Source organism: Neodiprion lecontei, chromosome 6 (assembly GCF_021901455.1).
Source record: "Neodiprion lecontei isolate iyNeoLeco1 chromosome 6, iyNeoLeco1.1, whole genome shotgun sequence".
Classification (NCBI taxonomy): domain Eukaryota; kingdom Metazoa; phylum Arthropoda; class Insecta; order Hymenoptera; family Diprionidae; genus Neodiprion; species Neodiprion lecontei.
Window position 1 is genome coordinate 25,418,731 of NC_060265.1, and position 23,727 is coordinate 25,442,457.

General features: G+C 38.6%; 4 protein-coding genes across 13 annotated transcripts in view; 2 read left to right on the forward strand and 2 right to left on the reverse strand.

Moving 5' to 3' along the window:
* The first annotated feature begins 34 nt into the window (after positions 1 to 34).
* LOC107218225 (mitochondrial ribonuclease P catalytic subunit) lies at positions 35 to 3,075 on the forward strand. 3 transcript variants are annotated; one of them, XM_015656039.2, is made up of 5 exons: positions 35 to 172; positions 1,172 to 2,018; positions 2,105 to 2,348; positions 2,435 to 2,571; positions 2,702 to 3,075. In XM_015656039.2, exons 2-5 carry the CDS (start codon positions 1,180 to 1,182, stop codon positions 3,039 to 3,041), a joined length of 1,560 nt encoding a protein of 519 aa, XP_015511525.2. In that variant the 5' UTR covers positions 35 to 172; positions 1,172 to 1,179; the 3' UTR covers positions 3,042 to 3,075. The 3 variants fall into 3 exon arrangements, with proteins under 3 accessions (XP_015511525.2, XP_046599286.1, XP_046599285.1); XM_046743330.1 differs by having other exon boundaries at positions 39 to 177; XM_046743329.1 differs by lacking the exon at positions 35 to 172 and adding an exon at positions 205 to 966.
* A 471-nt stretch (positions 3,076 to 3,546) lies between these two features.
* The window catches only part of LOC107218220 (protein sprint), a 101,593-nt gene continuing 81,412 nt past the window's right edge, over positions 3,547 to 23,727 (forward strand). For 4 of the 5 annotated variants that reach the window (XM_015656027.2, XM_015656028.2, XM_015656030.2 and 1 more), the window contains exon 1: positions 3,548 to 3,878. The gene's annotated coding sequence lies outside the window, so the exon portion shown is untranslated. Of the gene's footprint in view, positions 3,879 to 23,727 lie in introns of all 5 variants that reach the window. The other variant, XM_015656029.2, reaches the window with a different exon arrangement.
* LOC107218213 (general odorant-binding protein 56a) lies at positions 10,427 to 12,507 on the reverse strand. Its single transcript, XM_015656014.2, has 5 exons — positions 12,301 to 12,507; positions 12,046 to 12,118; positions 11,035 to 11,126; positions 10,829 to 10,940; positions 10,427 to 10,712 (listed from the first exon to the last, which is right to left on the reverse strand). The coding sequence occupies exons 1-5, from the start codon at positions 12,346 to 12,348 to the stop codon at positions 10,627 to 10,629; spliced, it is 411 nt and encodes a 136-aa protein (XP_015511500.1). The 5' UTR covers positions 12,349 to 12,507; the 3' UTR covers positions 10,427 to 10,626.
* On the reverse strand, positions 15,033 to 18,052 carry LOC107218212 (general odorant-binding protein 72). 4 transcript variants are annotated; one of them, XM_046743335.1, is made up of 6 exons: positions 17,822 to 18,050; positions 17,172 to 17,250; positions 16,942 to 17,030; positions 15,856 to 15,967; positions 15,594 to 15,661; positions 15,033 to 15,366 (listed from the first exon to the last, which is right to left on the reverse strand). In XM_046743335.1, exons 2-6 carry the CDS (start codon positions 17,245 to 17,247, stop codon positions 15,349 to 15,351), a joined length of 363 nt encoding a protein of 120 aa, XP_046599291.1. In that variant the 5' UTR covers positions 17,248 to 17,250; positions 17,822 to 18,050; the 3' UTR covers positions 15,033 to 15,348. The 4 variants fall into 4 exon arrangements, with proteins under 4 accessions (XP_046599291.1, XP_015511499.1, XP_046599290.1 ...); XM_015656013.2 differs by having other exon boundaries at positions 17,738 to 18,050; XM_046743334.1 differs by having other exon boundaries at positions 17,734 to 18,050.

Consider the following 23,727-nt stretch of genomic DNA (forward strand, 5'->3'; position numbering starts at 1 on the left):
AAACTTGTCGCGGGACTGACGTTCATGTTTGAATCATTACGCAACACTTATTCTTACTATCATTAACGCAAGTTAGACAAGTGGTTGAAGTAAAATATCGGATGTAGTAATCACGGAACAAAATTAACGTCATACATAACCTCAAAGGCACGCCGGAGTTGGATGAAGTGAGGTTAGGTAATTTGTACATATTTTTTTATTAACCTGAACGCACTTTTCCGAGGTTACTATTCAAAACGCTTTATCTCTGGTACAGGTTTTCTAATTCTTCAATATTTTTTTTTCTCAACTTCCAAAGTAAGCATGTAACAAATCGCTGTTGCAGCTATACCAACGATATGCTTTCACAAACATCTTATAAACTAACAATTTCTTATTGAAGCTTGTTTTGTTTAAGCATCAGCAAAAATGACATTTCAAATGTTACTACAGTCATTTAATCTTACCATTAGTTTGAAAAACTGTACAGATTTTAGGTTAGATTATTTGTGGGGAATAAAATTGGGGTGAATATGTTCCCATCTTTTCTTCACAGTAGAAAGTTGATTCAATATAAAAATAATCTTTTCAAGAAATGGGCAATGTATTGGAAAATTTTTTATACTGATTATGCAAATGTTGGAATAAGAACGTATCAAGACTGTGTTGCCAATCCATTAAGATCCGGTCTAACTTTGACTACAGCATGGGGCGTTTATTATATCAAATCTCACAACCCGGACAAACTGAGTTATCTTAGCGCTATTATTAACGCAAATAACTATTTTACCCTCATATCAAGTTCAGTTAGAAACCCTTCCACTTCCGAATATTTGAGAATGATCAACAATTCATTGTCTCAAGGAATCGTTCGCTATTTTAGCTGTGGATTTTTTTCCATCGCATGGATAGACGAATATGATGATATTGTTTCGGTATATAAACGGCAGTGTCGTTATTTAACGATTAGCTGGATGGCATTACCCGGTAAGATTGTGGATATTGGGTTTTTGAATCGTTGGTGGATTCTTGAACAGAAAATGGTTAATTGCGATGTAAATCATTGGGAATTTGAGAAGAAAGCTGACCAAAATGCTGCTAATTTTTAATTCCTAAAGTATTAGGTAATTCCAGTTGGTTGTAATGATGGTTATTGAATACCCTTGGAATTTTTGAACACATTTTGTTTCAGACACAATTATGGCATTTCATAAAATTTCTGTTGGTACAATCATGACCCTCTCGAGGCTTATGAGCACTTTGGGACGTAAGGCAAACAATGCAGGTATTTCAAAGTTTGAAAACCTAGCAGTCCTCCAAACACTAAAAGGCCAGACAAGTCTAAGCAGTGATCAATGGACGAACTTAAGGAAAGAAATTATGGAGACTGATATGCCAAGTGTGGCAAATGCTGTAGATACTACGATACTTCAATTTTGTTCACACACGGAAAATTTTGAACTTGGCAAATCGTGTATGAAATACTTGAGAGAAAATAATTACGAATTAAATCCGGCACTAGTTGGAGTGTATTTTAAGTTATTATACCGAAATAAAGATACTCTCACTGAGGATGAAAAGCAAGAGATTCTAAGCATCTATAATGATCTGCGGCTCAAATATCCGCTTCTTGACGCAACGACAGCGGAGTATTGTGTCATGGTTATTTCTCTTACAGAAAAGTGGCTAGATGTAATAGAATTATTGGAAATGATAAAAATATCTTGTAATGCCGCTTCACGTGCTTACAACGCTGCAATCTCTGCTGCATTTAATAATGGAGACAGTGAATTGGGCTGGAAACTTCTTCATGATATGGTAAAGATAAAGAGACTACCATCTTCAGATGCATACATAGCATATTTAAATTATTGTCTGCAGAATTTTGAAAAACCTCAAGATCGCGTCCAAGAAATAGAAAAGCTCTTTAATTTTTTTACACAATATTGCTTAAGCCCCAATGAAGATGTCATCAATCAAATTGCAACTATTTTTACCAAGTTGGGATGGGTAGCAAATACTGGCACGGTAGATCTTTCGTAAGTTATTTTAAATTCTAGATAGCTAGAAAATAATTCGAATTTATAATGAATATTGTGAAAACGTTTATTTATATTGTTTACAGAGGTACGTGCTGTACCTGCAATCACACACTTTCACCGCCGTCAATAACAGATGAAGAATTTTCCCATTTATCAAAGACGGTACTTGAAAAGGGCCTTGTTGGGCAAGATGCTTACAAAAAGTCATCCCCAGCCGAGGTCCGAAAATTGATCAATTTCGTGAATAAAACCAAACCATACGACATTGTAATCGATGGGCTCAATGTTGCGTACACAAACAATAAAAATATGGCTGGCCCTAGAAATGTAATGTTACCTCATGTGATCATAAATGTCACGATATGTAGCGAAATAACTAATCAAGGCTGAAATTATCTTTAATTGTTTTGCAGCTAGCCTCTCTGGTCAGATCTTGTCTTGATAGAAATCAAATTGTCCTAGTACTTGGCCGAAAACATATGTTAAAATGGCAACGAGAACATATCACTTACATCAAGAATAATTCTTTCCTGTTTCTTACTGATAATCTGTGAGTTTTTGTTCCGTAAACTACACAGTGCTAAGAATAACCATCTAAATAATTTTATAAGTATTAGATTTTTGATGAATATTGAAAGACTTATTACAACAAGAATTAATGATATTTTTCTGTTGTATAGATCATCGGATGACCCCTTTCTTCTATATGCCACACTGGTAAGTGGACCAAAGACGAATTTTGTTTCCTCCGATCTAATGCGACAGCATAAATTTCTTATGGGTGATCCGATGTTGGAGAAAATTTTCAAACTTTGGCAAATGTCTCACCAATGTTTCGTAAAGTTTAATAAAAGTGGCAAACTGACATTCATAAGCCCCTTGAAATTCTCGCCCACTGCTCAAAAAGGCAAGCGTTGCTGGCACATTCCTTACGGGTGCGAAACTGACTCGTTAAGGGAATCATTCGAACCACCCACAGCTTGGTTGTGCTTAGTTGAGTCAAAATCTTTCTGTAAATAGTTTTACTTTCAATAAATATAGGCATTATTTACAAGATAGTATTTATTCTCTGCAGAGTAACTTACTTAGATTGCAATAATAATACTAGTACCAGTAATAAGAAGAAAGAGAATACTGGTTCTTAAAAAATTGGAAAGAAAAATTACAAGTACGACTGTGTGTTCCCTGTTCATGTCTATGAAAATCGTTTATCTTCAGTTCTAATAGTCTAAATTACGACTTATACTAACAATAGAAAAACAATGTTTGAAGAAGAAAAACGGAGTATTCTTGTCAAAGTGTTATTTTCACACGAGATGACGGCCTGCGTGAGGTTGATATTCAACGGCTCATCGCCGCTACAAGAAATATTGATTAAATAGTAGTTAAGTTGTATTTATCGCGTGGTTCGACGCCAACTCGCGTTCAAACCTGGCGGTTCTGTAACGGCGCCAAAGATGGCGCCACTGGTGAGTGAAGTTGGTAGCAGAATCGCAGCAGCGAGCGGATCGCAGTTTCGTGAATTGCGGCGGCGTGTCACGGTGCAACAGGTGACATGACGTTGTTTATAACTAGTAATAGTTGACAACGAGAGTGGTTTGTACTTAGCGGTGATTCGAATTGATACGCGAGACACTCGCAGCAAACGCATTGTGCCGGCGTAACAAAGTGGGTGACGGGACGGGAGGGGGAGTATTCTCCCCGTAGTGAAGTACCGTGCGCGAGTGAGAGACGTGCAGGTGAAGTGCATCCCAGTTAGAACTGTCAAGGTATATTCGACGAACGCGAGAAGGATCTCTCTCTTCACCATTTTACTGGATTCCAAATGGTTGGACGAAATATTTAGCAAAACAAAAGGTTCGTTCCAAATGTCCTTATGAATATCTGGTCCACCGTTACCTGACGTTTAGAGTATCCGTCTCTCGAAGATATAGAAACAACGAGAAACGGATAAACACACGTTTGCAAAGTGAACGGCCTCCATCGCACTGTAATACTTGTTTTCGAGTCGCGTGGGCGAGAGAAAAAATCTTACAATTAGCCTACGCACCTTGAGCGTGTTTTATTTGGTCGCTGCGCTCGCAGCTGCCGTTTGCAACTGCACTCGGTCGGTAATTATCAGTATGTAAATACAAAAATAGGCCACATTTGATTTTTTCAGTTGGACATTAGAGATTTCGCCGATAACAATCTCTGCGTAGACGTGAAAGAAATAGTAAGTCGAGTGTATCGAAATGAAAGCAAAATTGATCGAGTAACATTTTACCGAGTAACGGTACTCGTCAAAATTCCACAGGGTTGATGCTGTGCATTCCTTTGGTAATAATTCTCATCCACCAGGCCGATTTACATCGTGTATTAAAAATAATACAAAGACGACCTGGATTTTTAGTAAATTAACTAAATCGATTTTATTACTGCCGCTATTATTGTCACAGGCATCGTTATTGCTTGCCCGTTTTTTACGACTCGATTGTTTAATTTTTCGACTCCAATGCTGAATGGAATGTGCGTTAATTCACTTGCTGCAATTTTCCGCTCTCTGCGGTGATCCTTAAATGGGAACTATGTTAGATGTGAATACTTGCGTACTCGTTAAACTAACGCGTGAGAGCGCAGTGAAAAAATTTGTGGTATTTGATTCGTCTCGTGAAGGGGTCATATTCATTTACAGGCCGTTCATTCCTTCAATTAATCCGATGCAGCGATTTATTTGTGTACGATGATGCCTCTGTGCGTTCGTAGGTATGCAGTATTTATTCACAGTATGACATTAAACGTGTAACAAACGTACACACATTCATACATATTTATGTATACGTACTTCCAGCGAAAGCATGTCACGAATTTTATGGCCAGAGATCGTTCTTTCCATCGCTATATTTCAGCATTAACCTTATTTCGGTTCTTATTTAATTTAACTCTTTCATTTTATCCGAATGTTCCATACAACAATCGCTTTGTGTGTACAGAAATTTTAACGAAATGCAAAGTATGGCTTACGCCGATCACCAATTCAAACTACGACGGATGACGTAGACTTTCATGCAACCGCCACAATTTTTATCTCGGTACGTGGTATGTAAATTAATAAACAATTTCGATGTTTTCTCGTAATACGATAATCTGGGCTTCACGAATCACCCAAGTGATGCACCTGAAATTGCGATCGATTGGTCTAATATTGAAATTTCGAAGAGTAAATGAAGAAACTTGGTTATAATAGCTGTATCGAAAAGCACGAACGTGAGACTAAACATTCCACTGATCCATATTCTTTGATTATTATCAGAACTCAGAATAAGCGAAATCTCGAGTTTTGTATCGAGCTTAAGATTGATAAAAATTCCATATACATCCAAAGCGTTAAGTTTACTTTCGATCGATTAATTCGTTCTGTATATATTTAGATTTTTTCACGTTATCACGCACGAGTAGGTATGTTCTCATAATTGCAGCAACGTTACATGATCGATCAATACCCAAACACACCCGGCGATAAGAACTGATCGAATCTAATCTAGCGGCGATGAAATAATGATTTAAAAAAAAAGGAGTCAAACAGATTCTCCGCCCACCTTCTTTTGCTCTGCAGCTATACTAATTAACAATAAATAGCATAAGTCGAGCAGCCTACTTCGCTTGGCGAGTTGTTGTACACGTTTTACCCTGAGCATAATTAGGGCTGAAGTAGGCACCCTGAAGGAGACGGGCTTAACACTACCGGGTGAATAAATACGAAAATGCACCTGGATAAGATAAATTCGGTTTATCACCGCTGCTGTTGTGGACGTCCTGCGAACGGGTGGCACGGCATGTATGCGCCTTTATCGCGCACCTTATAGCCTGTCAACCACCAAGAGATAAGACCTCGACTGCCTCTCTTGTACACGCGTACGAAGGAAGAAAGCCGGTGGTGGAGGAGAAGGTGGAGGAGGAAGAGGACGGACTCGGAGAAACAAAAGTTTCACTGTTCGCATACTTACCGCCCACACGCGTTCGCCCTGAATAGAAAAACAATATGAATTCATATACGCCTCGATGCATTGTTATTTCCTGTATCAACCGAAGTAAAATACATACCTTTATGTATAATAACAACTACTAGGAGAAGAGATTCGCGTGCGAATCAACGAGAATCTATTTTTCACTACAGATGTTGTTTGAATGTTTGAAGAGGAGGACCGAACGATGGCTCTTACGGCACTTCTTGATTCTCCTCTTTGTTTGTTTCACTCCCACCACTTGGGGCAAATTTGAAACGGCATGCTTGTTAACAATTCTTGGATATATCTATCATACCAGGCAAGTAGGGAGTCTCACCTGATGCACGGGACATAAAGTGGGACTGCTAAATGATTCAAACGCGATAAAAATCATTTGTTTATTCATAAGTTCGTGCACAGGGAAATGGGGTCGGTGCTCACCACTTTAATACGGTATATGTACGTCTAATATATCTCCTGCAGCGTAAAGTGTCTTCCAGAGACGGCTGCATGCATGTATTATAATGTACAATTTTTACCTGATTCCTTTTGCGGTTGTTTTAATCGTTGATTTTCACATACCCTGAAGTTTCGATCGAAAGGCATTCTTACGAGGAAAAACTAAATCAATACAATATTCAGCCGTATTAGCTGGATTTTATTTAAGCCTAAGAAAGTTTTGAATGATTTGATAACTTGAGTTTTTACGATAAAAAATGTTCAGTATTCAAGTACGCCCTGGACTTAACGGCAAAATCGTGAATTCATCCGCACCCTGCATGCATACGGACGCTTAAAACTTTCGACAATATCTCGGGTCACGGTTTGGTCAACGTCGCCGCGTCGTTTCAGCATAGTTTAGTCGGTCGCTCCTCTCGCTCCTACGATGGCGAGTCTGGTATGCAGCCTGCACGTGAAATTAACATTGTTCAAATTCCACATGGCCCCCATAAATCATGGGACCGGTCGTCGTAGCCCTAACACGTGGCCCGCAGCCTCAGGTAGGTATATTAGGGCAAACCAATTCGGCGGTTGCACAACGCTTGGTTCATACGGATTTGACATTTCTCCCGTTATTCTCACCAGCTCGTTCGGAAAAACTTCTACTTTGTAACACATTCGGTTACATTGATCCGCGTCGATAATGAATGGTATGAATTTTTCGAATTTTTCACGTGTACCCGTAACACACTAATAACAATTACCTACGCAGAATACTTCGGAGTTTAATCTCGCTATTTTTTTTTTTTACACCGAAAAATTATCTTCGCCGAAAAAAAGAATAACCTCCTCGAGACGACGTCGTGGATCAACGCTCGGCGGATTGCAGGTTTAATCGTCGTCGAAAAAAAACAAAAAAAAAATATTTCCCCCCTCTAATTGCAAGCGGTAATAATTTCGCCGTAAACCGCGACCCCGTCGTCGTACAGCTACACAGTTTCATAGTTTTAGTTTCGGTTTCAGTTTCCGGTGTTTATAGGCACCTTTACTGCCAAACGACAGCTAATAAACCGCGGCACGGCCTGTGTTGCGGGGGTGTGGAGGAAAACCCCGTAGTAATAATTATTCGGCCCGTGCTGCCGAACCGTTTTCCCTCCAACCAAGCGAAATTATTGTTATTATTATTATAACGACGATTAAAATAATAATAATAATAGTTGTATTAATTTCACCGTGAAGTATGGCTCTCCTTCTACCCAATATATCGCTATCTCGGGGCTGCCTTACAACGTGTAACAGTATAGGTATTACGTATACGTGTATAAACGTTCTTTATTAAGCCCTGTGCTATGTAAGAATTATTATACGTGTACGCGGAGCGCGGAAGCGCATTAAATTAAAAGCTCTCATCGGCCCCCCTTTTTTCCCCTCCCGCCCGTTACAACGAGGACTAGTCCCTTCGATTCTTTATTGATCCTCGTTACGCGTAGGTACTCGTATTATTGAATGTATTAAAAACAAAGACGTCGAGGGTTGCGGGAATCGATAACAAGGCAAACATTGCAGTCGAAACTCTGTACGACGACGATCCCCGCGGTTATCGAGTTGTAATTTTCAAACCCCTCCGTATCTCGAAATATGTACCGTACATACTTTCCTTATACACGTACCTGTAATATATTTCCAAAGAAGAATCATTTGCCGGTAATTAAAATACGTCTATGGCGGGGGGAGGGGGGCGACGAAATATCATCTTTTATACATACGTACCTGACTGATTAATTCTTGGCGTTTTCGTCGGATTGCAAAAGAGCTCTGACTTGAATATGCGTACATTATACCTACGTACGCGTGTACCTACATTGGTCGTGCACCCTCCTCGCTACCACGTACCACCATTATACTCTATGCGCCCTAAAATCGATTCAGAGACACAGACAGGGCATGGACCTCCGCTATCCGTATGCTGTATCCGACGTAACTTGGGTACAATCGGCGGTTTGCCGCTTCTTAATTTAGCGATACGATTAAGGCGAAATTATAGCGTGACATTATCTATAAGAAGTAGCCAAGTATGATAGCTTCGATAGATCTATATTATGAGAATACTTTTTACGAGTAAATATTATATTACATCTTCAGCTTTCACCCTCATGCTCGTATAAATAACCACTTCAAGGATAAGTATAAAATAATCTAACCTTATCGTACGCGTGAGTACGAATTACTATCTCGTAGTTATAACGACGTGCAGAAATGCTTTGGCGTATTTCAGTCGGGAAGTTATTTTGTTTCTTATTTTTGATACTTTTCCCTGACTGGATATTGTAATTTACTGGTTATTAATACCAAGCCGTGATCAGGTGATAGTGGATGTAATTCTGAAGCGAGTATAATACGAGTTTTCAATTTTCTTACGTAGTAATAAAGTAGGCGTCGTGACTAAAAGAATGCGTAATATTTCTTGTTTTTACCCATTTCTTGCTGAATTAATTTTATTATCGTATGCAATACGGAGTTGAATAAGCACCTTTAGTTAATCGATTTTCGCGAAACGCCAAAATTGGCGCGGAGATGTGCAGCCGCGTTAGTAATCCTTGGTTAGCCTTGCGTGATTCTCCCGACGATGATCGGCAAAACGGATAACGGTTAGGTGAGGAGGTTCAATTTCACGTGGGACTCACTCGAAGGTGCAGCAAGAGTCGCTAAACCGGGAGGCGAGCGAGCTACGCCGGATGGACCATATCGGGCAATGGCTGCAGCATCCCGGGGAGGAAGGAGGATGAGGAGGATGAGGAGGATGATGAGGAGAAGGAGGAGGAGGAGGAGGAGGATATTCGCCCGGCGCCACCAACCTAATGGCTAAACGCTGCCAGCTTCGGCTTCTCCATACACTCACGCTTTTATTACGGCAGTTTATCGGTTTATGAGGCTTTCCTATATTTTCACACAGCTAGGATTTCTGTTTCTTTATTTTTTCTCTTCTATACCTCTACTTCTCACTTGTTTTCTCCCTCTCATTTTTCTCGAATTAAATCTCGCTTTCACCCCCGCCGGTTAATAAGTGCGGCTTGTTACATCGAGCTGTTACCTTGACCACCTTCGATTCACAAAATCTAACCTCTGAAATACTTCTCGTCAGCCTGCAGCCAGTACTCTTTTTTCTTCTCATCTTCTTTTTCGCTGCCTTCGCACATGCAACAGTGCAACTCTATGAATTTTTCGCGCCTGCAACCGCTTAATCAATTCTAATTAGCAATTGGCGTCGTGACGCCGATCGTGTCCGGAGCTTTTTTCGTCTTTCGACTCTGCACTTTACACGCAAGCTTTCGCTGCTGTATTACTCGCAACTGCAGAAATTGAAATATCGAAAAACTAGTCGATGAACTCACTCCCGTTTATTACTAAACCTTCTATACTTTCCGAATCGTTCGGCCAATTTCTTTCTTCAGGGTTGATTCAAGTTCTATGCGCAGGCTGCATGTACGTAACGCAGAGAGACAAAGGCTTATCGATTTTCGATATATTTTACCCTGCCGGGGTTTCATCGCTTTTCCCGAAATGAAGTGACAATTACGTTAGGCATTTCCAACCGACGTCTATTTCCCGACGACTAACAACTCCTCTGCGCTACTGCTACTAATGCTGCTGCTGCTGCTGTAGCCTTTCACTGTACTCAAAGTGACGGGTGACTTCGTTACAATAATTTGATCGGATTATCACTCTCTGTAGTGACCCGTCATTCACATATTCTATTTTATCTTATACTATATCATATAATTATCTAAGTGTCTTTGACAGTATAGGACCGGAACTGAAATCGAAACAACCGAACTGAAAATATTTTTTCGAGCGAAATCTTACTTAGCGTGGAAAAATTTGTTTGTTTATAAACAATATTACAGTTGAACTTTTGGGAGTATGCCGATCGTGATCATTTGCTGCGTCGAATACTTACAATAAATAAGGAAATATATCTACTTGTTCAAGAGAGATTTATTCATCAATTTTTATAACACCACGAACGTTAATGATACATGTATTAGTTGTAACAGGCGCTCGTTACAATTTTTTTTATACATTATTTTTAACAACTATCACTATTTAAAGTCATCTTAAATTTATACAATCGCATGGTAAAATATCGACTTACTAGTAATCCTTAATTTTCCTCCATTTTAATCCGCCAGTCCAGCCTGCTTCTCGTGATGAACGCATTTCATCAAAGCTCCAGCAACGTTGCATCTTTCGGTCTCGACGACGGCTGAGAAGAGAAATAATAACTCTTTGTAACCGAGGTTATAACAATGGGACCGAGTCGTTGTTGTAGTCAAACATTCGTGAGGTGTGTCTGCGTAGTAACGTTCCACATTCACGTACCTTCGTCGTAGCATTTATTAGCGACCCTGACTGCTCCTGGCATTTCGCCGGATTCTTCCATGTGTTGTGCGATCGTATCAATCACGTCCTTCCGCAGCTTGTCACCCTGGAGCTGTTAAGAAATATCGTTTCGATTGGCATGGATATCGGAGACTTGAAATTTGCGCGAGTCCTTGCACGCGTGCGAATATAACACTCGTACTTACAACACCTGCTTTCTCAAGCGCGCAGGCCAAGAAACATTTGATTGTTCTATCGACGCGCAGCTCATCCGTGCCTTGAACTTCCGCAATCATTTCTGCGTAGGGCAAGTATGTAAAGGTATTAGACGGAAATTGAACTCTGAGAAAAGATTTGCCAATAGCCATAAGTAACGTATTCTATTCGAGCAAGCAGCAGCCGAAGGTATTATACACGTAGGGTTCATGAAGTTTTGCGCATTCGATCGATTTTATAAATAATACGTATAGTTGACAAACCGAAATTGTATAATTTACGCATCGTTCAGCGCAATACGTAATACACTACTCGTCAAAAGTTTGGGTACGCCACTCAAAATTTCTTGCCGCACTAAAAGTTAGATAACGGATTCAAAAATAAAGATAATCAATCGTTCCAAGTGGATTTTTAAAGAGGACATATTTACCATCATTTTGCTTTTTTTAAAAATTCTCTACAATTTTTTTTGGCCCCGGTACATATTTTTGAAGACGGCCGTTTTCGGCTATTTTTTAACCGCCAGAAATTGACCCTGCATCTTGGAGAAAAATTTCTACTAGTTTTTTTTCTATGATAAACTTAAGAAGGGTATAAAATCCTACATTTTCGTGTTATACAAAGCTTCGTACGATTATTTTTTGCCCCGATATTGCATTTTTAACTAAAAAAGACATAAAAACGGCCACGTTCAAAAATACGTACCTGGACCAAAAAATAATTATAGAGAATTTCTAAAAAGCAATATGAAGGTAAATTTGTCCTCTTTAAAACGCCGCTTGGAACGTTTGATTATCTTTATTTTCGAGTCCGCTGTCTGATATTCTGTGCAGCAAGAAATTTCGACTCGTTTACCCAAACTTTCGACCGGCAGTGTATGTGCAGAATGTGTTTCGTTCATCGATGAATATCGCGCGTACGTACAGCAATTGCTGATTTTCAATATCCGAATTACTCGATCAGCATATTTCTAAGAAATCAAATTCCGCTCCATATATCACCTGGTGTAATTTCCATTTCCTGGGCACATTCCTCCGTGTATTGTTTCCATTTTTCAGCGTTTCCAGCTACCATCTAAAATAAGAATATATACGATATTGTGTAACAAGTATACTTCGTAGTATATGCTATTTTTAAACAAAGTTTCGTTATATTTTTTAATCGATTTTTACAAACTTGAAGATCCGATCACGTATATTGCCGAATTGTCAACCATTCGTAATTGTTGAAGGAAATGAAAACTTTAAAACACTCACCTGAATAACAGCGAATACGGCGATAAGCCCAAAAGTAAGTCCTCTCATGGTTGGAACGGTGTGCGAACCTTATTTTTCACTAGCTAAACAAACGAATCGTGTATCGCAACTGGACTATTCGTATCGCGTCGCCGACTGTATTTATACGACTTACATCGTTCCTGGGTATCGTATAACGATTCGAGGATATTTCACACACGTAAGGGAACCGAAGGCATCTCCCCTCATGTTTGAGTTACGTAAATTGATTTGTAAATGATTGTTTATTAGACGGAAACCGTCCTCCCTCTTATAGCCATGCCGATGTCCCACCGCATGACGATACGATTAACGTACGTGTAACACGTAAGGCCGAACAATACGGTCTTTCAATTTTCGCGTCCATCAAATTCATTTAATCACATCGTGCACCTTCGCAATTTACTGTACCAATATAATCTTCGCTTTGATCAATAAACGGTTCAGGCACATATGTACATTTAATCACGCATCCCGCATTGACATTAATTTACGCCTAACAATTATTTTTCCATAATCGTCGGACACTAACAATTATGGGCAATAATTAAATAAACATGCCTTTGAATTTAAACGGGATAGCGAAATCACGAAGCCTGCGATCCTATCACAATTATTATTGTTACGTATCATGCAGGATCGTGCATAATATATACCTACGATCATTCAAATGACGGATAAAATTACGTATATTCAACGTGTTTCAAATGGTGCAAGAAAATGATTTCTTTCCTTAATCTGTTTGTTTTTCTCTAACCTTCAATTATAATTTTGCTATGATATTACTTATATGTGTGTCTTTTTTTTTTTACCATCGATTGTCAACGTAAGTCCTGCCCGGTAACGTTCGAAATTTTCGAAGGTGACAAAATCATTTGATTAATGACATATAATTGAAGTGAGTGAGTTTAAAAAATTGCAATTCATACTTTTGTATTTTCTGTTAATTGATATTAATTTTTTTCAATCCAATTTAATTTTTTTAATTTTAATTTAATTATTTTTTCACTATGAGCAGATAATTCTGACACGAATTCCAAATCAATTCAAATCAACGTGACTTAACTTTTCATAGTCCAGTTATTTCTCAGTTAATTCTCATCGTTATATAATTATTTCACAAGTCAATTGAAACATCAATTCAGCAAGTTATTTCCGCCTCGAACACGAGGCTGACAGTGACGTCGATAGGAAATTGGGGGATTACGGTTGTGAAGTCTTCGAAACTGAAAATGACAATAAAATGATTGTCCAAACTCTGTAGTAATCTTCAAAATTAATTCTACATTAAATAACGATCATTTTCTGCTGGTTCGAAACGCGGTTGAAGCTATAATCTATATTTGTGTGAAAACGTTTTTTAATAAACGACTATACATATAATGCTAAAAATGCTGAGATTTTCGAGTATATTATAAAAATTAATAGCGTGCACAGCAGTGTCCATTAGTATTTTCCGAAGGGATTATCGAAAAAATGTAATTCCTTTCGATTAAATTTGTTAGATTTTTCTTAGGGAAAAAAAAAATTACCGTTAACAGCTTTATAATTATTCACATGTAATAATATGTATGTAAACGCGAATACCGTATAAACCCATCAGGTTTTCAACTCGTTGTCAGCCAGTCTCATATATACGAGCCCGTCCACGATTTTTGTACTTTCAAGTTAACGAGGCTTGAGATTCATTCCGCGTTTTATCCCAACTTGGTTCCCAAGTTCTCACGGCAACTTTTTTTCTTTGTCGCGGCCACTCGACGACGACAACTGCCTCAATTCTAGCTCTTTGCATTCAACTTCCGGTGCTCGTATACGCAGCAAGAAAAAGGACGACCGCCTGTTTCACTGCCATTTTTAGTGCGGTACCAATTTTTTTTGCTATCCAATAACGGTATGTAAGAATATTTTTCTAAAACTTTCCTCATCGTCCAGTTTCATTTTGATGATAATTATAGGTACATACTTCTTGTTTTGGCTGGACAAAAAATGTACTCTTTCAAATACATATTTTTTTACTAATTTCAAAATTATTCAAAACGTCGTAATACAGATATTACGTGTATAATATCCCGTATAATATGTAGCTATGAATGGAATTCCCTTTAAGAAATTCATTTCGATGGCACTTGAACAGCCTGTATATATAAATGTACATACGTAAGCTTGTAGGTTAGATAATGGAGATAATCTGTACCCACCAAAGCTTCGCGATTGTATTATATTCTAAGCCATCTTCGGTCGTATCTATATCGTATTACATCGCCTACTTGAAGGCTCGTACAGACAGATAGCGAACGTATTTCGTATCCACCATGCAGGAAGAAACAATAGACAATCGACCTACTATAAATTTCAAGCATCGCGATCATCTAATCGTGACTCTCTCTCTCTTTCTCTAGACATTTATGGCGACGTTAATGTTATTATATATATTTAATATCTGACCTATCTCGATAATCTTGTATTCGCACCTTGACCGTCATTAATATGAAGAAATATAATTGAAGAAAAATTATATAGCCAGCGGGTGATTGCGATTGATTAATTCTAGACGTCACGCGTGTACGATGTTTGTTATAAGAACAGAATCATTATAATACAAGTAATTCAGAGTGGAATTAATGTTTTTCGTTTACTTCTTCGTACATTATTTAATTGTATCTCAAATGTACAAAAATCACCAGTTGCTATTGAAGAATTCATTTTCGAAATGGTTATTCGAAAAATAATTTATTTCTATCATTTAGTTACTTTGATTTACGTAAATTTTTTACATCTATTCGTTACACAGTATAATACAGTGTTGCTTATAATTTTAAATTATTTATTCACAATCTCATTACTTATAGGTATAAAGATGGGCTATAAAACAACTTATATACGTATAACGTAAAATCATAACGTGTAATATATCGCATGTTCCGTAGCGCGTTACTTCGTCGTCTTGCAAAATAATTACAGCGCCTTACAATTAGATCGATGCTATGCTCTTCGCTCGGTCGGCGACGTATTGACGCTTTTTTAGGCATGTCACGGGAAGAAGTATACCTGAAAACAGAATAAAGCGTATAGTTTGCGATAAATAATGTAAACTCGGAAGATTTAATCGATGTACAACAAACACGATTGTCTATGCGAATAAATTTCATGCATGATCCGTCGTTGAATAAATATCCATGCTAAAGAGAAGGAGATCGAAAAGAATAAAAAAATTAAAAAAAAATAGATCGCGGGAAACCCCGTTTATATAAAATTCGAACACGGTAGTCACAAACCTCTTTGTCCATTTCGAAACCACATTTAGCGAATTGCCATGCTGCCTCGCAATCGTCCTCACTCGTCACTTCGTGGTTGAAGATAAATAAATAAATGAATAAATGAATTAAAATAATGTGAAAAATAGCAAAATATCCATGTAACAACTTTACGCTGAATATAATCGCTGCGTTAGATTAGTCAATGTTTTCTTACCGCAGGATTAATTAACTATATTTTAAACTATACGAAATATCGAACGGGTTTCACAGGTACACATACTTTGCGCCGCGCAGTTCATGCCCGTGGCTTTTGCTCGGTCGATCAATTCTAACGGGAGTATGGCTTCTATTTGGGCTACAGCGGCGGCGCTGCTGTATCTACCATTTTTCACCTGTGTGGTAATAAGTGTCGAATAATGATTATAACAATAGGGGTGGGGATTAAAAACAAGAATGGCCGATTGATAGTAGGACCAAAATGTCAGATTTTGAATGACGCCGTAATCTAATTTGTAGAATCTTCAAAATTTACGAAGTCCAACTGAAGAAAATTAAAAATATAGAAATATGAAATATAAAAAGGTCAGAACAGAGAACGGCAGAATCTAGAATCTGTATACGATTCTATATTAGCGAGACTAATTCTGACGATTTTACGTTTTGTAATTCTATGTTCTGACTATTCTATTATTTGAATTCTCCATACTTTGACCTTCTACATTTTTAAATTCTACAAATAAAATTTTCGCCTCTTCGAAAATTCGATATTGTCTTCGTTCCATGTTTCGATCTTTCTATATTTTTATCCTCACCATAGTAATAGTAATAATGGAATTTCAAACAGGCAAGAAATTGTATTCTACATGATATGCAAAATTTCATTCCCCGAAGACCACACAAAGGTATACGAATTATCAAAAAAATAATAATACATCCAACAGATTGAATTTGAATGTCTGGCGTTGAATGTTCATGACAATTAGATATTTTACATTTTTTTTTCGCCGCAACGAAGCTCCAAGTTTTTAAATTACTGTCAAAAATTTTTGACTTACATGTGAATTAAGAAAAAAAATATCGCGAATAAGTCTCGATCTCGAAGGATAAGAATTTTTTCGAAAATGGGTGTCAACGAGTTAAGACTACAACTGATTATTAACGACTAATTAGCAGCAAATTACAGTCCCATCCAAAATGACTAACCATTAACTCTTGGTACTTATCTAGAATTAACCTATCATAGTCGTATAGAAAATTTGACACGCGGCAAAATTAAATTTTTCACGGCTTATCAGCGGCTATTTATCCAAAAGACTAGATTTTGATATCTGTAAGTGGTTGTGTTAACTTAACGAACGTGTCTCACCGTCTTCATCATGCCCATACAGCACAATAAATAGCACATCAATTCTCTATCCTCGGCAAACACGCCCTTATGCGTGTCGTCGATAACATCTGAAAAATGAAAACGAATTTTCTCGGTTTCGATTCATGAATGACGATCCTTATACCGTGTCAATGATACCCCGATAACGATGATCATTTCAATCAGCATCGCATATTGAATAGAATTATGTGCAAAGTATAAAGTGTCACCTGTGCTAACTCCTGTTTTAGCGATGCACGCTTTCCTCACCCCTTTCAAGGCATTCTTAATCTGTGCCATGGTCATCCTCTTGAAACAATAAACAATTCATTAATTAAGAATGATCATGCGATGACGAGTTGTCACAAGCTTTATTCTATCCCCCCCATTATTTTCACTACCGTATTATTGTCTTTTAGTTACATATCTAGTATCGTGACTGTAATTATATCCCAAATTATCGTGACATTGCCTTTATACATTGGCTTGTAAAATTAAATTTAAACAAACGAAACAAAGCTTCGTAGAGCGACCAATTTTCACTACGTTGATTATAGTTTTAAACGTTGCTTCAGAGCACAAATTCGTTTCACCTATATCGTGATCATTTTTGTCACTGTATTAAAAATCTCACGATGTGCTTGGTTGAATTTTTGTTCCTCCTTTTTTAATAATTTCCATTTCTTTTTTGTCATATTTTGCTATGGTTCCTTTTTTCTTTTCTTTCGTCCGACTTGGCGCCGCTATTATAATATATTGATGTACGATGCAAGGCTTTACTGTATTCTCTACCTACACTTTCGACATCGACGAAGTGAGAAGCGAGGACTAGCGTCAGTACAAGAACAAAAGCTTTCATATTTTACTTTGTGCTTTGTACCTAAAACACGGTATACTTGTTCCTCTCCCTCTCTCTCTCTCTCACTCTCTCTCTCTTTCTCTGCGTCAAATATCACGCTTTTGCTCCGTATGTAAGTCGCGTCGTCGCGATTTAAGCGACGTCGCAGGTTCTTACGCGAGTGTGAATTTTACAAAGAACTGTATAATAAGAGCAAACGCGAGGCTTGAGACTAGCTGTGGAAAATGTACGTTTTAAGTACTTGCGAAGGATCCAGACAGCCCCGTTTTATAGCTTTCCGACTCGCCAGTGGAACGTTTCAAATTGTACGGTAGTGGAAGATTTTCAGGTGAGCCCGGTACTTTGACACGTGTAATTTCAATTCCAACACCCAATTACCGATGCAGGAAGAGAAGCACGCCGCTTACGCAATCTGAGGTATTACAATGAGAGGAGAATCAGTGACATTACGCGTATCTGAATTAAACGTAATTGATGTTTACCGTCGGTTAATACAATACCTGTTCAACGACAGCAAAAAGCATATAGGCACATACGTAGCAAATTGGAATTCTGGGCACGTTTGTATTAAGTAATTCAATTGCACGTTTTATGGTGAACTTGTAACAATACACCCACGTGTGCAGTCGTGGTGTGTACCCATAAGGTAGGGTAGGGGTATCTGCATTCGGGGAGGAGTGTTCATGAATAAATTTTTGATCGACCTTCTCGAAACTTTACGAATAATTACAAGTTCTATACATCAGATGTTTCTCAATTTCATACGCATGCGTTTGATTTTTTATTCGAATTATTGAATTAATCGCATTGTGTACGTTTAGAAAATCTCGAAAAATATGCTATGCAATTTTTCTCGAGTGTAATATTGTTGTGCAAACCGCGTATACGATATTTTATTTAAGCATTAATCACGAGGAGGAGCCGTTTCAGACCGTTGCCGCGTGTTTCGCGAGACGTTTTTTCAATTTTAATATAAAAGCGTGGGAGACGCGAGTCTGTGAATTTCTCTCAGTGCTGCAGAAGTATAAGTAGGATGGTTCTGCAGACGGAGGGACAGACTTAGAGAAGAAGAGGGAGAGAGAGAGAAGGAGAGAGGGTTGATAAACGGGGTGCGAAATACTCCTGGATAATTTTGAACCTGCTCTTTGGACCTCAACTGTCATTTCACATCCACTAACGCACACCAACCCCTTTGGCACTTTCGGTTGATTTCACCGTTCAAAGTTTTCGCCCTTGTCGCCACTCCGTACTCCCTTATACGTATACGTATACATGTATATGCCTTCCCCGAAAACCAAAGTAATTCCCGTAACTTTGTGCGGGAAAACAGGATTGTTAACCATAAAAGGGATGCGAGGCGGTTCGGAATTGAACCTTTTTTTGTTGTACGGAGAGCCGGTGAAATTGGTAACTGTAGGATATAGCGCGGGGTGGAGGGAGAAGAGTTGAAAGCTCCCCGGAATCACTAGTCTTAATTGCCAATCGCACCAAACTAATCCCTGCTCCGATTTATTCGACTCTTTTTTACAATTTTTAATTTTCTTTTTTTTTTTGTTCTCTCTTTCTTGTCTCTCTTAATCCTCTTCGTTTGTAGTTTTTTTGTTTTTTTTTTTTTTCTTCATTTCCGAGCTCTTCGCGTTGTTAGACATATCTAAGGCTATCTTCTAAATTGGTACAAAAAAACAAAAAAAAAAAAAAAAAATAAGTAGCAAAATGAAAATGATTCTCCTCGTCTCGATCATAAAATAAGAAAACATTGAAATTTACGACCTTCCGCGACGTATACGGACTGAGTTCTGGAAATAAATGTTATTGATTAGGACTCGACCTTAGTTGTACTTTACTGCGTTGTTCCTTTGTTTCGTCTTTCCTTCTTTCCTTGTCTCCTCCTCCTCCTCCTTCGCAGCAGCAGCAGCAGCAGCAGCATCGTCCTAAGTACGACCGTCACTCCGTGCTAATGTCAAACCCTTGTATCACGGGGAGGGGGCGGGAGGGAAGAGAGACGGAGATACATCCCGAAGGAGATGAGGAGATGAGGAGTGAGTCGAGACGGCGAAGGAGGTTGGACGGTTGGGTATAGAAGGGGGGCAAGGAACACCCTCCGGAGGAGCATCTGGCCGGAACTCCTTGTCTTCCTATCTCGTGTTCGTTGAGCTTCCTCGGTTCCCGAGTTCTTCTTCTCCTTCTTCTTCTCCTCCCTCTCCTCCTCCTGCTCCTTCTTCTTCTTATTTTTCTTCTCCTCCGAGCCGCCCATTAGTTCAAGGAGCACTTTTGCGAAATGTCGATAATTGCATTTTTTCCTTGCCGATTAATTTTTCCCCCACTGTTGTTGCCGCTGCTGCTGCTGTTGCTTCTTCTTCTTCTTCTTCTTCTTCTTCGGGACGCCCTGCCGTATTTATTATAGGACTCGCCGTTCCGGCTCGGACTGCACCGAAATTCCTCGTCGTACGTGTAATTATTATGATTTAATGTATACGCGCGAATGCGACACCCACTCGCATACCATGATTCACAGATAAACCGAACGTAATTCTTGCCCCCCTTCTACTATTCCGCGCATTATTATACTGCGGATTTCCCTCATTGGTTTGCCCTTTCGTCGTGCTTGACGGTTTATGGGACGTACGGTAGGGTTGAAAAAGTTTTCAAACAAATTGGTGATGACGCGAAACATTCAAGAATCGTTTATAAAACTAGCATATTTTAATCGGTAGACACCACCGCGTTATATGTCGAATACGTCTGCAGAAATATTGCTCGTTTTTCTACCATCGTTTCACCGAAAAATTAAAATTTAGATGGAACAATGTATTTATTGCCTAATCATAGGTTTATCATCCTTTTACATTATAATGATTGCACAATACATATATATATATATATACTGAATTTTTTTTTCTTATTACCGAGCTCAGCTGAAAAATTTGTTTACGGCAGATGTTTCGTAGGAGAAATAGTGCAATAAAATACAAGCCAGCGGATTTTAACGTCTGCTTCGTGATGCGCGAATAGCGCAGACACTTGCCTACCTATATTAACCGGTTTCTTTGCTCGACAATCCCGCAATGCATCGCAGGCAATATACATACATACACGCATCCATACGTATCTTATAGTCGGCGTAATGTACAAACAATTGTGACTACATAATACGGTAAGCGGGCAGCACTGCGCCACCGCGAGGCATGAGAACATGGTAACCTTTGAATAAAATATGCCTGTACGTACACCGTAGCCGTATTACACGCTTTCATTAATTATTACACTATATTACAATTAACGACGCGTATCGTAATACAAGCAGAATATAACAGACATCGCTCCGTCTGATTATCCACGCGATTATTGAGCGATTAACTATCCATTTTATTCTTTAAATAATTAATTGAGCGTTAGATGGACCAAGTGTCTGCGGTCGGATATTATTATTGTTGTTGTTTTCATTATCATTATCATTGTCAATATCATTATTATTATCGTCATCTTCGTCGTAATCGTCATTATCGTTATTATTATGGATTAGTCATTCGGTGTACGAAAATCATACGAAGCAGTAACTAACTTCCTTCCGCAGGGTGAGACGGGCTCTTGCCGCGTTTGAGGTAGATATATTTTGTCCGAAGCATGGAACGGAGTTGAGTAACAATAATTACGATTAATTTGCCCCTTTTAGTCGGGCTCCAAAGGGCCGACTTCCCTGCCGGATTGGAGTAGAAGAGGTGACCTGGCACCCAGCAATGCACCTACACCTAAAGTACTGTACTTTTACCCGGAAACGAGTACCCAATTACGAATTAACAAGCGGCCCCTTTCAGATGTTAATCAGGTTTTATTTAAAGCTCGCCTTGGTTCGTGCCCAAAACTCTATTAAAGCTGTTGCGGCGCTGGTTTATCAACGCGGGAATGACGCGAATGCTTCGAAGGGTTGCAGGATCATATATCGTGGTGTTGTTTTATGCGTTGGATCGATTCCTGTTTATACGACATTGTAATATTGTGCATAATGTTTTACTCGATCCTCTGTTACTTTTTCGACTGCGTGCCGGACTAGTTATACCTAATGTCAGGTAATCGGTGTCGTTTTGTTGTATAACACGGCAACGGAACTTGATTACATTATAATCTTGATATGAAAATACACGAGCAATATCACACCGCGCTTTTTGTACGCCCGGAAAGATATGGCAATGAAATTTCTTAATACAAGTCGGTTCAACCGCGACTTTTGATATCCCATGGAGGGTAGAATTTTATTCTTGTTTAAATTATTTCAAATGGAATCGCAGACCTTGAATATAAATTCGCCATTCTGGTTGCGAAAATTCTCTTAATTTAATTTCACTCCATTTATTTTTATTCAGCTTTAAAAATTGCAGGAACATGAAATTTTTGGTCTATCCAACGTTAGTCGCGTTGCGGTTTTTTCGTCTATAAAATTTCGGCTACTTTTATACAGGAAACTGGTTTCAGCCACGAGCTGCGCTTCCGTAATACACGCATATATACTTGTACAATTCGATTATATTTTTAGCCCGAAATGTATACGTGTGAAAAAGTGAACATTTCTGGGGGTTTCTGTTTTCTGTTTAGCTGTCATTTCACCGCGGCTTTTCCGTGAATCTGGTAAATCCTGATTTTCCGTTTTTCAATTAAGGGCAAAAGGTGTACGTGGCCTTGGAAGAATTCGACCGTGGAACAATCATTCGTAAATCATCTTTGAGAAAGACAAAAATATATAACAAATTTCAACTCAAGTATGCGTACAGTAGAATATTTCGTATATTTTCCGGAAAAAAAAAAATTTATCTTTCCTTGTTGAAAAAAGGTGAAAAAAAAAACAACCATCAGCGTAATCAATGACTACGAAGAAATTCCTCGCATAATCAAACATCCTCCGAAAGAAATTTATTTTCCACCACTTAACTCGCCCGCCCAGAGTATAACTTCGTCCTCAAGAGTCGACACTTTGTATACTTATACTTGACGCGAGGTCTCGTTCCTTTTCATCTTTCTCTCTTTCTTTCCTTCTTTCATTCTTTCATTCTCTCCCTCTATCGGCAAGATCACAGGAAATCAGCTGCAAAAGTCTGTCTTTCTAGTCTGTAAATCTAAAGCTAAGCACGAGTTACACGTACCTAGAGATGCCTACGTATATTTAATCCAGCCGTTCGGCTGACAAGAAAGTCGAAGAAGGGAAAAAAGATCTTCTATAAATTCCATTTCTTAAGTATCGGCTGCGGCCGTCGTCGTTCAGAGTCCCGACCGATCCCTTAGATGCTCCCCAATTCTAACACCATCGTTAGGTAAATCTTTCATCGTTTTCACGCAGTTCAAACACGTGGTACGTTAAGACGCACGCCGCACGCGTATACATATATATTTTAATACATACGTCATTCTGCACTCCTGCGACAATTTGATAAACAGTAGATGCAGGTTGTATGGGTATCGCGATACCTCGACTCCTTGACTGTATATTCACCGGATAACGCAAAAGGAACATCGCTAAAAAATATTGTAATATAAATTGTCAACAAGTTAAACAATCTGTTAAACGTGTAATAAACCGCGCATATAGCGTCAAAGTTGAGGAGAAAATGTTTGAGCAAAAAAAAAAAACACCAAAAAAAAAACAAAAAAAAAACGATAATTCGAACGACGTTTATTTTCCACGCGTAACCGCAATTAATTTTTTCCCCTCCTCCATCTTTTTTCGTCTCGCTTTTTTAGCCCCGTCTCAGATATATTGTATATTTTAATAAACGGTTTTTACAACTTGTTGGGTTCTTTTATTTCTCCCTTTCGTTAATTCTTTTCTTTTCTTTTTCTCCCAAGCTTTGGGCAGGGTGCGTTACAGATTGTATATTTTACTAGGGTGAATCACTGTACTATCAGACAGCACCAGCACCGGTAACAGCAACTACCAA

Excerpts from the sequence above, each read along its gene's own strand:
- LOC107218212 (XM_015656013.2), bottom strand. The coding sequence starts at position 17,800 with ATGAAAGCTTTTGTTCTTGTACTGACGCTAGTCCTCGCTTCTCACTTC. Across the intron at positions 17,031-17,171 it reads TAAAACAGGAGTTAGCACAG|ATGTTATCGACGACACGCAT; the intron begins GTGACACTTTAT and ends TTCATTTTTCAG. Across the intron at positions 15,968-16,941 it reads GTATGGGCATGATGAAGACG|GTGAAAAATGGTAGATACAG; the intron begins GTGAGACACGTT and ends ATTACCACACAG.
- LOC107218213 (XM_015656014.2), bottom strand. The coding sequence starts at position 12,348 with ATGAGAGGACTTACTTTTGGGCTTATCGCCGTATTCGCTGTTATTCAG. Across the intron at positions 10,941-11,034 it reads CGCTTGAGAAAGCAGGTGTT|CTCCAGGGTGACAAGCTGCG; the intron begins GTAAGTACGAGT and ends ATTTCTTAACAG. Across the intron at positions 10,713-10,828 it reads TAATAAATGCTACGACGAAG|CCGTCGTCGAGACCGAAAGA; the intron begins GTACGTGAATGT and ends TTCTCTTCTCAG.
- LOC107218225 (XM_046743329.1), top strand. The coding sequence starts at position 513 with ATGTTCCCATCTTTTCTTCACAGTAGAAAGTTGATTCAATATAAAAAT. Across the intron at positions 967-1,171 it reads TAGCTGGATGGCATTACCCG|ACACAATTATGGCATTTCAT; the intron begins GTAAGATTGTGG and ends ATTTTGTTTCAG. Across the intron at positions 2,572-2,701 it reads CTGTTTCTTACTGATAATCT|ATCATCGGATGACCCCTTTC; the intron begins GTGAGTTTTTGT and ends TCTGTTGTATAG.